The 18,246-nt window shown below is 42.5% G+C and overlaps 1 protein-coding gene and 1 non-coding gene across 2 annotated transcripts in view; one reads left to right on the top strand and one right to left on the bottom strand.

Annotated features, from left to right (window-relative positions):
• KLF3 (KLF transcription factor 3) overlaps positions 1 to 14,160 on the top strand; it is a 34,773-nt gene extending 20,613 nt beyond the window's left edge. The window contains exons 3-6 of the mRNA XM_072945243.1: positions 1,788 to 2,274; positions 2,952 to 3,102; positions 7,983 to 8,143; positions 10,210 to 14,160. Coding sequence (XP_072801344.1) covers positions 1,788 to 2,274; positions 2,952 to 3,102; positions 7,983 to 8,143; positions 10,210 to 10,391 — 981 coding nt within the window. The 3' untranslated portion in view covers positions 10,392 to 14,160. The remainder of the gene's footprint in view (positions 1 to 1,787; positions 2,275 to 2,951; positions 3,103 to 7,982; positions 8,144 to 10,209) is intronic.
• Positions 14,161 to 17,652: 3,492 nt separating this feature from the next.
• LOC116276863 (U6 spliceosomal RNA) lies at positions 17,653 to 17,758 on the bottom strand. Its single transcript, XR_004186377.1, has one exon. It is a non-coding gene; the product is annotated as a U6 spliceosomal RNA (small nuclear RNA).
• Positions 17,759 to 18,246: the final 488 nt, after the last annotated feature.

The raw sequence follows: 18,246 nt of genomic DNA, 5'->3' as shown, positions 1-18,246 counted from the left end.
TTACGATGACACTGTATCAAGAAAGAAAGGACAAAAAACAAAACACATAATCTTAATGATGAGAAACTAATGTCAGAACCAGATAAAGGTTTGCTTGGTCCCTTACTTTCCAGTACTCTGTCCAGTACTCTGGTGCTCAGTTGGCCCAGAGAAGGAACCAGGCATCTAGAGTTTTAAAAGCTGCACCAGGGATTCTGATGCATAGCCACATGGGAGATTCTCCCAGAGAGGAAAGGGTGTGGTCTCAGTAGCAGTCCCAGTCAAAACCACTGCTATCCCACAATTATTTGTAACTTACATTAGTGGCCACTGGAGGAGCTCGGGAGGCTCAGAAATTAATAGTACATTCAAGCTGTTTAATTATAAGGCCCTGTTGGTGGGTTTTCTTGGGTGCATCATGAGCTAATGTTGCCTCAGAATCACGAACCATACAGGGTTTTCGAGCTGGAAGAGAGAGGCACAGTATGTTTGTTGCTTATCACTTTGATTGTGAAACATTCAAATACAAGTCATTTTCTGCAGACAGACTTGACATATTATGACTAAAACTTTCAGTTTCTCTAAAATGCTTACAGGTAAAAAAAAATGGCTTATGTTGAATTTAATTTTTCAAAAAGCATTCTACAACAGGGCTTTTCTTTTTAGCTTTAGTTAAGGAATGGAAGTAATTTTAGTGAATTCCATGGCCAAGGACACAGCGTGCAAACATTATGATTGATTTGTATTTAAAGCTGGTAGATGAGAGGTTATCCTGATATTATAGGAGAGAAAGGTACTTGAAGATAAATTAGGTCAGTTGTGGAATAGATCTTAGACTTGGGTGGGAACAAACCATTTTGTCTCTCCTCCAGTATCTTGTTAGGTTGTCCTCCAGCCTCTTTTGACGAGGGGGTAGCAAGGAGTCAAGGAGAGAAGGCTGGGCCTTGTGTGCAAGTCGCTTCCAGCATCACATGTCCTTATTTGAGTCATATTATATTAGCTCTTTCTTAAAATTCTGTGTCATCCACAGGGTTTGGAAATTAAGTCATCCTCTGCAGCTCCATTCAAACTGTGAATAAGTCCGTTGAACAAGTTGGGCCAAGGATGTAAACACCCTAGTGTGGGTGGCCTCCCACATATAGGTGTGTAGGGTAGCTGGCCATCCTAGTTTGCCTGAGTCTGGGCCATTTCCTAGGATGTAGGACTTTTAGTGCTAAAGCCAGGACAGTTCCAGGCAAACCAGGACTCTTGGTCACCCTGGGCATGGATTGGTCAGTGGCCAAAGTCCAACCAGAGGCACTGCCTTGCAGCTCTGTTTGTCTGTGGTACACACAAGCATGTGGGAAGTGTTCGGTGTCTTTCTGCTGAGGTGGAAGACACTAGAGCCAGGGAGAGTACTTCCTGCCAATTGAGAAACCCATCAGAAAGGCAGCAAGATTAGTTGGCTTGGCTGGTTCTTGGTGAACCCTAATGCCAGCTCCCAGTGGTAAAGGCCCATAAGCCTTCTGTCTCATATATGACCTGTTTTAGAATCTTTCCAGGTGTCATCCTCATCCTTAACACCGGCATCATCCTAGAACTGAATTTGAGATTTTTCATGACACAGTTAACGCATCAGCCTTAGTGCTTACCTTGATTAGACCAGCTCTCGTAGCGTTTTTTAGGGTCAAGTGTGTATCTAAATCCAAACCACTTACCAAAGTCCACGTACCTGAATGAGCCTTGCTGTGTATGTTCACCTCAATTTGTGTTTCAAGCAAATGTGCTTACTTGGCTGTTGACACGCTTCTGTCTGTCTTTGCCAATAGTCATACCCGTCTAATTACATGGAGTCGATGAAGCCCAACAAGTACGGCGTCATCTACTCCACACCATTGCCGGACAAGTTCTTCCAGACCTCGGAAGGCCTGTCGCACGGGATGCAGATGGAGCCGGTGGACCTCACTGTCAACAAGCGGAGTTCACCGCCCTCGGCTGGGAGCTCTCCGTCCTCCCTGAAGTTCCAGTCCTCACACCGGAGAGCCTCGCCCGGGCTGAGCATGCCCTCGCCCAGCCCGCCCGTCAAGAAGTACTCGCCGCCACCGCCGGGCGTGCAGCCCTTCAGCGTGCCGCTGTCCATGCCGCCCGTGATGGCCGCGGCGCTCTCCCGGCACGGGATCCGGAGCCCGGGCATCCTGCCCGTCATACAGCCCGTCGTGGTGCAGCCCGTCCCCTTCATGTACACCAGCCACCTCCAGCAGCCCCTCATGGTCTCCTTGTCGGAGGAGATGGAAAATTCCAGTAGTAGCATGCAAGGTAAACGCCGCTGCTCTCCCACACTGCTGCTCCTGCTTTGTGTGTACTTGCTGGTCTTCACCAGATAGTCTGGGTGAGGGAGCAAAGGATGCCAAGAGCTGTTGAACTCTTAAAGGAAATAGTCAACTTAGAGTCTGCCTAAGGCATTTCCTTTCTTTTTTGTAAGTGTTGATACTGGAAGAGCTCCCAAGAATCAGGCTGTCTGTTTAATACTATGAAACAGTTAGTTTCACTGTGTAATTGTCAACTTTGGGATAACAAGAGATTTTGACTTTATTTTGCTTTATTGAATGCCAGCATGGTTCTTGGTGCAAAAAGACACCAAAAGACATTTAAGAAATACCATTAAACCATAGTGATGACTATTAAGAGCCACCTTGTTCACTGACTGGTCAGAGGCAGAAGACGGGGGTTAAAAGGAGATAACCAAAATCATAAGGAAGAAATCCTCTGGGGGCTGATGTCTTAAAAGTCCAGCTTCCGACATACAATGCTTGCTAGCAGAATTATGGTCAGGAGAAAAAGAATGCCCCGCAGATTCATTTCTGCTGTCATTTTGCCAAAGACACATACATACACACACAACGGCGTAGTAGGTAGAAGCTGTGCAGTAAGCTTTTAAAGGCTGAAATTGGTGAACTGTACATAGAGTGACTTTTCTGTTTTTATTTTTTTAGTACCTGTAATTGAATCATATGAGAAGCCTATATTACAGAAAAAAATTAAAATAGAACCTGGGATCGAACCACAGAGGACAGATTATTATCCTGAAGAAATGTCACCCCCCTTAATGAACTCAGTGTCCCCCCCGCAAGCATTGTTGCAAGAGTAAGTATCCTGAGGCCTGCCCGGCATTTGCGTAGTGGTGTGCATCTTGGAGCCTGGAATGGAAGCGCGGGCTTCCAGCGCGGGATGTGGTGTGGACTGCCAGGACCACCTTGTCGTGCGGGGCAGCCGCTGGGCCAGATGGGGAATCTCTCCAAAAAACAGTGTGCTCTGTGACACACACAGCATTGAGATAACTACATCACGTTTTCAGTTAATTGGTCACCCACGGTATTGCCACTTTACCTCATAAATCAGTGTTATGTTGTTTTTTCTCGTCCTTCCAGACTATGTGTGTATAGTTTCCCATCCTTATCCCTACGTGGATTGAGGTTGGTGTTCTGGATACTCCACTTAAGGTTAGATCCTGAAAAGGGTCCCACATCATCCTTCCTGTTACTTCTCATAGAGTATAGTGTTTATCTGACGGGGGAGGGCTTTAATCAGCGTTTTCAGGCCGACCACATGCACGAGAAAGATCCTCCAGAACCAGTCCTGTGGCACAGAAAGTTGACCATATCGCTCAGAGAAGCTTGGCATTAAAGAACTCTTCGGTCTCGTCAGTCGTGTCTGCCCTAGAATGTTCAGCTGCTTTAGAACTGCCCCCCAGTAGGAAGTTGACACTGTGTTGGTTGGCGTCCACGCACCTGAACAGCAGTTTGTAATGTGATGGTGTTACGCACAGGCGAAGGAACTTCATGAATGGGATTTGTCACTGTTGATACCCTTGACTTCTGCCGGGGATTTCACTGGAGGCTGTGTTTGTAATGGGTACAAATGTGACCCTTGGACACAACATCTTGGATCCCAGCTCTGCTCTCGGCTGTTTGTATGACCTTGGCCTGTCATTTAGTCTTGCTGCTTCTGTTTCCTCTTTATTTGCATTATTAGTTGCGATTATTTTTCTGGTGTTAAGGTGCTTTTGACATTGGATTTAATGGCCGGCTTCTTAGCACAAAGGAAGTACAATTATTGTCTCCTCGGCCTCCCTTCCGTCATATTCCTCCCCATAGCACCTTTTCGCCAACTTTTCTGCTCACCTTTCTCTTTTACTCTCTGCCCCCTTCTCCCTTACACAGTTAATTCTGCAACAGCATGTGAATTCTCTGGTTTTAGAATAGCTGTTTTGTGGAACTTCATATATATTTTAGTCATATCCACATTCATCCCAAGTAGGTGCCTTCATAATACCTCATGTGTTGTTATTTGCACTGAATTATAGTCAGTATTTGGGGGAGGAGATGTTGTCATCCTGACAGATGAAGAGAATGAATCTTCTCACCCAAGAACATCAGCAGGGAGAGAGTCTGATGGACTTGGACGTCACTGCCCTTCACAGTTGCATAGTGCTCTCTTGCCCCCTAAAAGGAAGCTTCTCCAAGTGTTTTCAAAGGGGCCATCTCTCTCCCAAAACGCACGTGGGAGTCAGAGCAGATAGAGAACTGATGAGCCAGGACAGAAATAACTCGCCTGTAACCTCACGGTTAACAGCAGAGGGGGCCTGGCCTGATCTGCTTCCAGATGAGTGTTCTTCCCGCCATGTTCAGCCCACATCTAGCCAGTTGCATCTGCTCTGCACTTGAGTGAAAGGGAAAACAGAAAGACCTGACCAGAATGGACACATCTTGGGGGCTGAATTACCTCTTTTTTAGGATGGTGGGTGTCTCTGGCAAGGTAACTGTCAACTTGGCTTGCACCTGAAGTTGTCCCTGCACAGGTGATGGAAAAGATGCTATAAAGCCAACTGCCCACAGAGGGAGGGGCCCACTGGCTGAAAAGGGGTTATTCCAAGGTCTGGGTATGCACAGCAGCGTAACACGGCAGGGAGGCAACAACTGTGCTCTCAGCACTGCTGTGAAGAGGATGCTGCTTCTCTCTTCTGTCTTATTTCACGCAGTGTTATTTTGATGATCTCAAGCTGAATGGCCTTTAATGATCAATGAGTAATGTGCTTATTCTAATGCTGACCTAAGAATGCATCTTGCCTCTCAGAAAATTCACAAGATTAGCCACAACTGGGACATGTACTCTTCAAGTAGCTCTCTCACAGATGTGATTAAGTAATGCCTTGGAGTGTGCCCAGTAGCAGCCCACATAGGAAGCCAGCTCGCCAGGAAAGAATCCCTGGAAACCAGGCTTCTGGTATCACTTTGATGAGACAACCCCAGTCACATTTGCCATAGGAAACCCTTTAGAGGGCGGGCTTTAACATACAGCTTTGAAATTCGTTTGGTTAATCATAGAATTATAGCTTTAGAATTATTTTTAAAGGCACTCAAATGTATATCAGATTTCTTTTGTTATCTATTTCCTTGTGAGAAAATATATTTAGAACAGGAAGCTGGAGGATCAGATTTTCCCATTGAGTTGTGTGTGTGAATTGTAGCAAACTTAACTCAAAACAGTGACCAGGTCTCTGATATTTAATAGCTGTTCTAACTTATGGGTTGTAATGATCCCAAACAACCTCCTTAAAACTGAGCAGTGAGACCAAAAAGGGCGAGTGAGGTTCCAGGATTCTGATGTCCAGCCGCAGCCTGTACCAACATCCGGCTCTTTAGAGATGGGCTGCTGACCACTCTTGAGTGATGCTGGCTTTCGAGGGAGATGTTGGCTGGAGTAGAGATTTCCTGATCTGATGTTGGGACATCCCCAAAAAAACCCTCATGAAATTAAATAGCTGCAGGGGCAAAGTATGCAAATGGGTTTCTGAACCTTGAAATATTAGCAGCTACCGTTTAGTAGATTTGCATCTGGAACAGATAACATTCTTGTAAGTGCTCTGCGTGCATTACTCACAAAGCCTCCTGAGGTCATTTTATTCTCATCCTCATCTTACAGAGAGGACACCCTTGCCAAGGGTCACAGGGGCTATCTAGTGGCAGAGCTGGAATTTAAAGCTGGGTACCTTGAGGGTAACATTTTCATAAAATGAGCAACTGAAAAAGCGATTGTAACTACTGCCCAGAAACTATTAAACAGATTCCCAACCCATAAAACCTAATAACTGGGAGAGACTTCTAAAGTCATGTGGGATTCTCTCTGTGTGCCAGGGGCACATGAGATACCTTTAACCATTTATTTTTTTCCCCTCAGCATTTTATTTCCTCAAGTTCTCTTAATGAAGATGAAACATTTTCAATCGATGGCATTAAAGTTGAAAGTTAAAAATAAACTGATAACTGTTCTTTTATTGAAGGATCTTAAATTAATAATTCGACTTTATAAAAACTCTGTACATAAACCTCTCACTTCTGTTTTCTCTGCTCTTTGTACATTTCTATAATTGAAGTCCTGAAGTCCTTTTTCTTCCCCAACCCCTCCACCCCCGTCACTAGTTCATGCGCACTTTTCCATGTATCTAAACTTGGCTCTTTTATTCTTTTGTATCATCTAAGCATGGGGTAGGAAAGTAAAGTGATACTCAAAACTGAGTTTTCTTTGCTAATAATAAGTGAGAAGTAAGGTTACTTAAGATAAAATGCACTTGTTATTCGCTTCCTAGTCACTTCTTAGGGTGCCTGAAAAAGTTGTTGATGAGGCATGTGTACTTCTTAACATTTTTACCAAGATAAAAAACAAGTTTCGTTTCAGGGACTCTCTTGATTTTTATGGCTAAATTTTATCTCTTTTTTTTTCTTTTTTATCTCACAAGATTGCTTGTTTACCTCATCAAATTCTTTTTTTTCTTTTCACCAGTTTTTTCCCCCCATACTTACTTGTTCAAAACATTCATATGTTATTTGGAACATTTTAAGAGCTTTAGATTTTAGATTCAAAAGAAAAAGAAATCGGTTACAGTTAGAGGCCAACTACATAAGCTTGTGGTGTATCACGTAATTAGGCATTAGGAAAGCAAGTGGGTGAATTGGAGCTTTTAAATTACTTACATCAATCAGCAAGGAAACCTGAAAAAACTACAAATTTTTTCCCATCTCTTCCCCATCTGCCTTTTCTCTCCACCAGAATTTCCTGAAAAAGAAAGTTCATAGCAATGATACTTAATGTAATTTAATTTCAAATCCATCATGGGAAGGTGTGCAGATGTGGGAGTGGAGTCTGGGCGAGAGCAGTCAGGAGTGGGAGGACGTCAGGCAGCCAGTGGGGGAGTGGGCCCTGCGTCTGGAGCCCACCTGCGTCCTGGGTGAGGGGCTTCCTCGCCTGGCCGCCAGCACTGCCTGAAGTTCCCCTTGGAGCAGGGATACTAGTGACAGTAAAAGTTTGAGTTTATGATGACAGCAGTGCCAACCTTTTTTTTTTCCTCTTGGAAGAGCCAGCATTTGAAAACCAAATGTGAATTGAGTCTCTTTAAGACTCAAACGAAATGCCAATTATATAAAGGCTAAAACAGATACATCCTACAGTGTGGTTGCCTGAGACTTAGGAATTTGACCTTGTACATCTTCCCCTAAAGAACAATAAATGGAAACTAGGGCAACCTGTGAGAAAACACAGTACAGAGTTCAGCATCGCCTAGGAGCACGAAGTTCTACAAGACGGCAAATTTTTATTGAGGGGAAGAGACTCTCCTAGCACTTTGCGCCTCCCTCGAGCGTGGCACCTAACCCTTCTTACTGTCCTTACTTATCTACATGTCTGTCTCCCCCTAGAGTGTGAGCTCCTCCAGGGCAGGAACCCTGTTTTTATTCATCTTTGTGTCCCGGTGCCAAGCACAGTGCCTGGCTCATGGTAGGTGCTCACTCCATGTTTGTTGAATGAATATAGCAGTGCTTCTTGGGTTGATCAGCTAATTTCTTTTTATTTATTTTGTTGGGTTTGTTTGTTTGTTTGTTTTTTGCCCAGTGTTGTTAATGCTTTTGGTAGACGGAAGGGAAGGAAGAGTCTTTCACTCAACATTTTGCATTTGACATTGGCTTTCCTAGGAATCACCCTTCAGTCATCGTGCAGCCCGGGAAGAGACCTTTACCTGTGGAGTCCCCAGACACCCAGAGGAAGCGGCGGATACACAGATGTGATTATGACGGATGCAACAAAGTGTACACTAAAAGCTCTCACTTGAAAGCACACAGAAGAACACATACAGGTACTAGAAATATATACAAGACTCGCTTCATCTTTCTTCGGAAGGACTGTAGTGGACTGTTAAAGACAAGCGTTCTGGCTTTCAGAGGTTGTTATGATGAAAGTTTTCCAGGCATCTTGAAAGTTACTGTAGTTGGCTACAGATGTCTCTTGTCAGTTGTGAGAAGTGAAGTTTTTGCTCATGATTTGCTTTGGTAATAGACTAGACTCAGGGTTATCCCTGTCACAAGGCCCCTCACACCTGCTTGCAGTTCTGTGGTCACTGGAGTCAGGGAGAGAGCAGGGCATGGAACTTCCGCTGGGAACAGAGGAGGAAGTGCCCTTACCCTTGGGCTGTCATTTAATAAATGTTGTACGTTATCAAATTTGCAATAGTTAAAAAAACAAACAGTTCTTTATGCAGAACAGTTTATAGAAATGGAATTCAAACGGAAGACAGTCACTGAAAGAAAGAAAAGTGAAGAAATTGGGATAATTATCCTCTTCTAAGACTGAGGGAACTTTTATGTGATTGTCTGCCATATTTGTTTAAGGGTATTTTTCAACCTGCCCAGTGTTGAATGTAGAGCGAGCTGTGCCACCAGACCTTATAAATATTTTTAAATGGGTGAAGAAAACATAAAATTGTTCTGTGAGCTCATGAACATTTTGTAGCAAAACATCTTAAGGAATTCGTGCAGAAATGTTTTCAACAACCTGGTTAATTGCAGTCAGTGTTGGTGCTTAATGTTCGTGGTAGGACTCATCTGACCTAACCTCACACTCTTGGATGTGTAACAGCAATTTCCGCTTCTGTACATTTTCCTTAACTCAGTGGAGAATTTCTGGCGTCTTGTGAGTCATTCTGACATAGAGAAGAGTGTGGGATTTAGAGGAGAAAAGGGGAAGAAAGTGTCTGGCAGAGCGGAAGTAAAGACTTCCCAGCGCCTCCTGGGGAGGGGGCAGAGGACGCCGAGGGAGTTCAGCCCAAGTACAGCTGTCCTTTGGCTTCCTGATGTGTTATAAAGCAGAGAGCTGCTGGTGGTGTTTGGAGGAGCAGCCAGGCAGCAGTGCCAAACAGAATCATGAAAGCGTCCCCAGGGCATGAACAGGACCTGAGAGGTGGAAGTTGTTACCACAGTCCAGCCCAAGACTAGAAAGGCATCGGCTATTTGGACAACAATTCAGAGATGTAGGAAGAATAACCCTTAGCTTTTATACTCTGTGCAGCAAAGTAGATAATTTAAATTCTGAAATATCTCATTGAAATGCCAAGGAATAGCATCCTTTAGGGTTTCTAGAAAACAAGGAATAGTAAATGGGAATGAATCTGTGATGCCCACTACCTGGTATTATGAATTTAAATATGTAGGGCTTTCATTTACAGCCCTTTTATTTGTAAGGAACTTCATGCTGGCTGTCCCAGCGATTTCCCCACAAGGGTCTCCTGTTCCGCACCTGATATGATCAGTATCCCACAGGAGAGGGTTATAGAAACCCGACTTCTTATGGTATGAGAGGAATTACTGTATTTTCTGTGCATCTGAATTAAAGCATTATTAGGCATTGTCATCACTGACTAAACAAAAAATAAAATGTTGAAATCCCTGACATATTTCAGAGACTTCAAGTTTTTAGAAAACTATTGAAAAGAATAAGAAAATCTCTCAAACTTTCCAATTGGACTTCTCATTGAATGGATAGCACGGCATAAAACTAAGCAACTAAGTAGAGAGCAGTAGATACAGATCACCAGGTGCTAAGTTATTCATCCCCACTATTGAGGGCAAACCTGAAATTATTTAGTAGCCCCTCAGAATGGGTTTCAGTGCCATAAATATGAACTCTTAAAATATACACCCACCCCTCTTTGGAGACAGAGAGCTCATTAAATATTAAGACAATTAATGAATTTTTGTTTGTCCCGTAGTGGTTTATAAGGCACTGGTTTATAAGGGACAAACGTATGAACATATTTTGGAAATAATAATTGTCAAGAGCTATAGCTCAAAAATATTTACTGTCTTTGGTTATTAATATCCTATTGCTTTCAGAAAAAAATAAACACTTTTCCTCCTCTTTCTGCAGGAGAAAAACCCTACAAATGTACATGGGAAGGATGCACATGGAAGTTTGCTCGGTCTGATGAACTCACAAGACATTTCCGAAAACACACTGGAATCAAACCTTTCCAGTGTCCAGACTGTGACCGCAGCTTCTCCCGCTCTGACCACCTGGCCCTGCACAGGAAGCGCCACATGCTCGTGTGAATGCGTCCGTCTCCCGCCTCCGCGTGGCTCCCCACTCACCCAGCTCTCTCTCTGCCCTCTCTCCCATTATCTAATTCATTTTTTACATGTACATTTTAATTTGGATTCAGCTGGTCTGAATCTCTGAATTTCTATCATTCAAACTTCCATATGGTCAGTAGTAAATATTCTCTAATCCTCCCTCTCCTTACCACGGGTCAGACCTAAAGAATGTGAACACTTTTTTTTTTTCCTTTCCTGGGGATGCTAAGCAAACCCTTCTTAGAGATACGTTTAATGTCATGAGAACAAGGGAACATGTAAAGTAACAACCAATTGTCGGTTTCTCCATGTATTCCTCTAAAGAACGTCAAAGTAAATGTATTAGAAATATGGTATCCAGCCTGCTAGTCCTTGCCAGAGACATCCAGACCTCTGAGCCCTGCAATGGCCTTCAGCTCCACGGTGAAAAGAAAGGTGGAGCCTTCCACAGCCGAGCAGCAGGATGTCAGACTAGTGCAGTCAGCTCTTCCATTGTCCTGCACAAATCCGGCTTGTCAACTTGGATTTAGCACTTCATCTACATTTACATCTTTCCCTCCTTTGTGCCTGCAGCTACTAAGGAGGTCTTTGCCACCACTGGGAGGTGAGCCAGAGCTGCTGATTTAGGTGAGCGCTGTCCTCCATGGAGGGGATGAATGCTGTACTTGCATAGCATGGAGTCGGAGCACAGGGGCCGAGCAGGGCGGGTGAAGGGGGAAGCCAGCCTCTCCTGCTGGGCTAAGGCTTTTCAGTGAGAATTCATCATTTGGTTAGCTGGGCAGCACGCTCCTAGAGCTTTGATCTCCATGCAGATTTAGCTGTGCGGGACCCCACTGCAAAGCCAGGTGCTGATGGGGTTATCCACGCACCTGTCTCCATTCTTACGATGTCCTTAATGTGGATCGCCAAGCGTTGATCGTAGGGACACCACAAAAATATTTGCCCAATAATGGTAATAAAAAAAAAAATCTTTTGGGTAAGGGTATGAATGACCTCTTCCCCAACCTGCTTACCACCACTTTTGCAAACAGGGAAACGTTGAGTGGCCATTGTATTCCCATATCAAATTATCATAGAGCTCTCCTACGGTGACTCTTGCATGTGAGCTGTCCAGTGCCAGACTGCCTGTCATTTCTGTTCATGACACATACCTGCTAATGCTTTAGTAGTTTCCTTCCATTTAAGACCTGAGTGACACTATTTGTAAATATATAGTTGTGAAGCACACATAGCTTTCTTTGAGGGACAGATTTCTGAAAAATCTAGAAAACCACAGTTCAGGGATTCATATATGTAGCTCAGAAATTCCCAAACGTTTCCCGTTGGAGCCGGCAATCTCCTTTCATTATCTGGGATCCTGTCAGAGGAACAAACCGAAAATGACTCTTGTTTATGTGGAAGATGAATAGCACCATTATTTGAGGGAAGTTTTTCAAAAGCAGGCTTTTGAGCACCAGAGTATCAATTCCAATAAAAAGAATTCATGCGTAGAAATGCCATTGGTCCTAAATTTGAAGAAATTGGGCGACAGTGGTCTAAATGTGGTGCATATAAGCAGACGCACCTTCATCCCTCGACAAAGAGTGGAGGAGCAGAGAGAAGAATGGAATCCTGAAGACTGATCCCAGCCACAACTCAGGATCCAACACAACCCTACCTGGGAGGAATACAGTCACTGGTTTCTGAGACATCGGTGCATGAGTGACTCTGGAGGCCTGCAAACCGTGTGGGGAGCTTACTCTGATGGCGCTGTGTTAATAAAAGGTAGTTGTAGGGACTGCACACCTCAGAGACCCCGCTTATCAGCCCTCGGAACCAACTGAGAGGAGATGTAGTTAAGAAATGCAAAGTAATTTGTCATCTTGGCACTTGGTTTTTATTTTCTTTATTTTTTTTTCTTTTTTAAGCACTGCAAGATTTGTTTAGAATATTAAAACATCCTTATTAGGCTCTTTTTTTTTTTTTTGCAACTATGACATGAATTGAGGGATTTAAAAAATGGCTCTTGGGAACGTAGGTATTGTCTGTATTGTAAATGTTAGTCACCTTCATGCCAAAGTGTTTATTGCTTGAAATGGTCCTTCCACAACGCACCGAAGAATTATGTTGGAGTAAAAAGAGCATCTTTGTTTTAATGGAAGTAACCAGTTTATGTATGTTCTAACCCACCTAGAAGGTGGGGAAAAGTGGCAAGAAAGGGTCAAGTTGATATTTGACTAACGAGCTTTGAGTCTAAGTCCAGCTAATAGAAAGCTTCATGAGTTCTCATGGAATTTGATGTGTTTGCTATGGCATATTTAAATTTTTTTCAAAAAAGCAAGCAAGACCCTGCCAAGACTATTACATTACTATTCAGCTTGCTCAGGTGTTGCTAACAGTTTGTTAACAAAGATTTCATTTTAACCCTGAAAAAAGAGCAACCAGGGAAGCTATTCTCTGTTCCCATGCTGGTCTGTATACTTTAGTTACCAATTGGCTCGTAACAAATTTTCCTTTTTTTATATATATTTGTATTTTACTATAATAGTTGAGAAATTTAGTCTCTTAGTAATTTTTAGCTGTTATGGTGGAAAACCTCCAATATAAGATAAGGTGCCCTTGAACGTGTGGTTTCGATAATAAGCCATGTTAACTATCAATGGTGATTTTAACTGCAATATTTTAAATTGATGAGAATGATTTGTAACACGAAGTTAGTGTTGTAAATTCTGTTTGTTATAGAATTCTTTGATTATTATCCAAGTGTCATCATGGGGAAGAAGTCAGAAAAATGAAAATCCGCATTCATTATGTTCTAGAGTTCTAAAATGCGAATCTACATCATAAACGGGCATTAACATTCTAAATCGCCTGGCTTGGAGAACGTGTTAGCAGCATAGCTATGTTCAACTAAGGAAATGCTAAATACCAGAAGTTTCAAGAGCCTTGGGACGGATTTACAGGGGAACTGTATACGTATGTGTGTATTTTATTCAACACCCATCTGCACTTATCAGTGTTGCACTAACATGGAATTTGAAAAACTATTGCTGATACCTGTCTGTCTGGACATCACTCCTGATTAGATTGTTTCAAAGACAATCTCAGATCTCAGTTTTTAAATACTTTGATTGGTTTGAAAATACACCATCATCTTGAAGGAATTGCTGTCACACATGAAGTTGCTCACAGTTGTCTTTAGTCTCTTTTTGGTCAAGGTTAACAATTTCTAAATGATTGCAAATTCACTTAATACATTTACAAAGCCATTTTACATGCATTAAACGAGGGCTACAACAATATTATGTTTTACAAATACTAGCACTTTTTTTTCTTTTTTTGCTGTTATGTATTTAGTGTTAGAGGGTCAAAATAATCTTTCTGCTTAGCATCTCTTAAACCATACCTGCAAGTGTAGCAGGATTATTACATTTACAGTACTTTAATACTTGTATAAACTATGCAGAAATTTTTAATAAAGTGTAATATATTTTATAAGCTAATAAGACTGAATGGGTAAAGGTTTTTAGCATGCATTAGTATACTTGCAAATACTGAAACATTTTGGTAATCTTTCTTACTAAAGATGTGAATGTTTAATGTACCTTCTCTGTTTCTACTCTGTAGTCCAATGGGAATTCAGTAATGACATTTTGTCATGTCAAACTGTGAACATAAATTTGTACTGTACAGTCCTCATATACTATATACAGTATGCAATATATGTATTATATACTTGTTAATAAAACCATCAGAATATTAAATGTGATCATGTGAGTACTATGTATGCAGTGATCACTCGGAACAAAACTTAGCAATGTAACATGTAGGAGTCCCTCCATTGACTTTTCAAAGTAAATCACCCTTGGATAGGCAGTCACTAGTGAAGGGAAAGAAAAACAAATCTAACTGGAAGATGCACTGTATGAGTTCAGTCTGCGCTAAAGCTATGTCTCTGGTTTTCTGATAACGGGAAGTCTAAGTACAAACCATAAACTTGTAGACAACCCAGCATAAACCTGCAAACTCACCTAGTGCATTCTTGAAATACTTTGTTTATGACCCTATCTCCTTCCAAAAGGTATTTTCAGTGCCTTGTATGTAATATTTTGAATTTTCGAATGAAAGATCAGGAATCACAGCTTGAGCAGTAGGGAATCAGGAATAGGACAGTAACCATTAAAGTAAGTAATTCCAGATAAACATTTTTCAAGCCGTCAGTCAGCCATCTCCATGGACGCTAGTATCCTTAGCATCATAGGAACAAGTAGTTTCTGGTGGGCATTTAGAGTTCTTGTTAAAGGCCAAATGTCCCCCCTCCCTCCCCCTAGATGTAACCAAGGCTGAGACACTGGCTTTTCAGGTCTCAGCAGCTTCCTCCAGCCAGACTTCATCTTTGCATAACATGAAGTGATGTCTGGCTGGCACTTGTCCCATGACTCACCTTCACAGGTTAAGGGGAAGTAGGCTGAGGAGGAGGCTGAATTCAGCTTTCAGAGTACTCCATCAACTTTCTCCTGTTAACTTCTCTGCTTCTATACTATGATAGTTGACTGCAAGCTCAATGTTACACACGACTGTTACATCCTAATGGAATATATCATCTTGGACGAGTCCAGATGATTGGCTGGAATCCTCCCACCACACTTCATATATGGGTGAGATGGCACCTGCTGAGTTCACAATGAGAGCCAGCCTTCTAAGGAAATACTTCGTGAAAGTTGGATGCTCCCTGGGTGAGGGATCACAATGGTGACAAATAGAGATTTTACAAGAAACAAACTTCTTTGAGGGATGGTTGAAGAAAGGAGGGATGTTCAGCACACACATGCACAAAATACGCAATCATTGCCTGATATTTTAAATGCTGTCGATCGAAGAAGGGACTAGGAGCCTTGCTGGGGGCAGGATATCGAGTCTGCTGAGCCTTAAAGGAAAGGCTCTGTTTTCGAATTCTCAAACGTATTACTTTGGTGGGGGACGGTTCTCAACAAATCTAGACATCTTTATTGCTTTGAGTGTTTCTGCTCTTTCTGTCCCTGGTTTTGCATTCCCTGCGGGCATCCTGAGTAGTCTGTGCTAAGGCTAGAAGCCAGAAACTGCACCTGAAGTTTCCTAGACCGGATCTCTTTTACATTGAGCACACTCAATGTTTCCTCCTTCTCAAGACTGTGTATCAGTCAGGGTTCTCCAGAGAAATGGAACCAATAGGATACATGTGTATGTATTTATAGATATTTTTTGTATGGAATTACGGATTATGATGATGGAGGCTGAGAAGTCCCATGATCTGCTATTTACAAGCTGGAGACCCAGGAAAACCAGTGATGTGGACTATCAGGCTAGTCCAAAAGCCTGAGAACCAAGGGGAACCAGTGGTGTGAAGTCCAAGGGCAGGAGAAGACTAGTGTCCCAGCTTATGAAGACAGGAAGCAAAAGGGGCAAATTCTTCCTTCCTACATCTCTGTGTTCAGTGCAGGCCCTCAGTGAACTGGGTGATGCCCACCCACATTGGGGAGGCCATGTACTTTACTGAGTGTACAGATCCAAATGCTAATCTCATCCAGAAACACCCTCACAGGCACAATCAGAAATAATGTTAACTCTAGGCACTCTGTCACCCAGTCAAGTTGACAAAATTAACCATCACACTGGAGAACTTCATCAGCCCAAGGACTTGGCTTCTACAGAACTCTGTCTGGAAGAGGAGGCCTTTGAAGACCTTCAAGGCTCATGGATCTGCTCCAGATTTCATCTCCTGCTGCAAAGTCCAACTGCTTCCTGGTCAGTCTCACACCTTCACAGCTATGCTCCTGCAATCCCTCAGTGAAACTGAAACCCCAGCACATGTTCAACCCAGCATCCTCAGGCCCCACTTCTTGATCTACACACTTGCCCCTGCCTCCTTGAGTTCACTCATTACACTCTAATTATTTGTCCACAACTCTCTTCTCCATCAGAATGAGAACCCTGTGGGTTGGGGTGGGACTTGTTCACCTTTGTGTCCTCAGAACCACACATTAGATAGTGGTTGAAAGAACAGGTGAATCTGAGTTCTTGTCTTAGCTTGGATGCTAGCATCTTTCTCACCCCTTCACATCCAACAGTCACCTCTGAAACTTCTCCTGAATTTGTCCTCTCATGTCCATTACAATTCCACTGCTCCAGTTCAGGCCTCCTAGACTATCCCAGAAGTCCCCTCACTCTCTGACTTCAATCATCCTCCTCCACATCAGCCACAAGGACCATCCTTCTAAAACAAAGATCTGATCATGTTATTATCCACCTGTTTAAAATCCTTCCATGGCCATCATTGCACCTGAAATGGTTCTTCTTAATTCAGCCCTATTCCCTTTAAAGCCTCAATCTATTATCATAAAATTTTTCTATTTATCTTTTTCCCCAAGAACCTTCAAACACTCTTCAGACTCTATGACTCTGATATTTGCACAAGCTATTCTGGGAGATACTCGGCCAACTCATCTTTCAAAATCCCACTCAAATGTAACTGCTTCTTTGGGATTTCCTTGGGGAAACTCCACTCACCCTCTCAATAGAGATAATTTCTCCCTAATTTTTTCTGTGTCCCCATAACCCTTCTGTTTCCCTCAATTATTAGCACTTACCACTCTGCATTTTCAGTTTACCCATCTGTCTCCTTCCCTCACTAGATCTCAGGTCATCCAAAGATGATTCTATTCCAGATGTCCAAGGTCCAGGGCCAGGCACAAAGTGATACTAAGGGAAGGTGTGTAGAAAGAGCAAATGGGTAATAACAACTAACATTAATTGAGCACTTACTGTATGCTCAGCACTATTCAAAGCACTTTGTGAGTCTTAATTAGTTTAGCTCTCAAAACTGTAAAATATGTAATTATTGTCATTCTCTTTGTACAGATGGAAATTGAGCACAGTCGGGTTAAGTAACTTACCCAAGGTCACAAAGATAGGCAGTGGAAGAGCCAAGTTCAAATTCAATCTGTCTAATGCCAGGGCCTGCTCTCTTAACTATTACATGGGTTTCCAGTCTGGGTGCCTTCGGGCCACTTTAGTGCCTCCTCTCAAAATGTGACTCACATGTGCCTGCCTTTGCTTATACAAAGCCATCTTCCGGGATGCCCTCCCCTACCATCCCAGGCCCCATCCATCCCTTAACTAGAAAAATACTACTCATTCTTCAATGATTACAGAACTAGAACTTTCTAAGGGGTGAAGGAGAAGGAAATGTTGCTGATTTCCGTAAATGAGACTTAATATTTTTTTTAGTATGGAGCGCTTCATGAATTTGCATGTCATCCCTGCACAGGGGCCATGCTAATCTTCTCTGTATGTTCCAATTTTAGTATATGTGCTGCCGAAGCCAGCACTTAATATCTTTTTTTAAGTGTTAGGTACATTGACATATAATTTACATAAAGAAAAAATATTATTTTTAGTGTACATTCCAATAAGTTTTGACAAGCATGTACAGTTATGTGGTCACTACAGTCAAGACATAGAACAAATCCATCCTCCCGAATACTCTCTCAGACCCCTCTGCAGTCAACCCCCTCCTCCAGGCCTAACTTGTTTTCCTATACTTTTGCCTTTTTCAGAAAGGATGTAGCTTTTTGAGTCTGGCTTCTATCACTTGGCATCCTGTATTTGAGATTCATTCATGTCATTACATGTATCAGTAGTTCATTCCTTTTAATTATTTAATATGGTTGTGCCACAATGTATTTATACATTCATTGGGTAAAGGGTATTTGGATTGTTTCGCATTTGAGGCAGTTGTGAATAAAGCTGCTACAAATATTCACCTACAGGTTTTTGTGTGAGCATCAGCTTTCATTTCTCTTGGACAAATGCTTAA

This window comes from Vicugna pacos, chromosome 2 (assembly GCF_048564905.1).
Source record: "Vicugna pacos chromosome 2, VicPac4, whole genome shotgun sequence".
NCBI classification, from domain to species: domain Eukaryota; kingdom Metazoa; phylum Chordata; class Mammalia; order Artiodactyla; family Camelidae; genus Vicugna; species Vicugna pacos.
The sequence above is the reverse complement of the archived record's forward strand: the minus strand, read 5'-3'. Positions and strand labels throughout refer to the sequence as shown.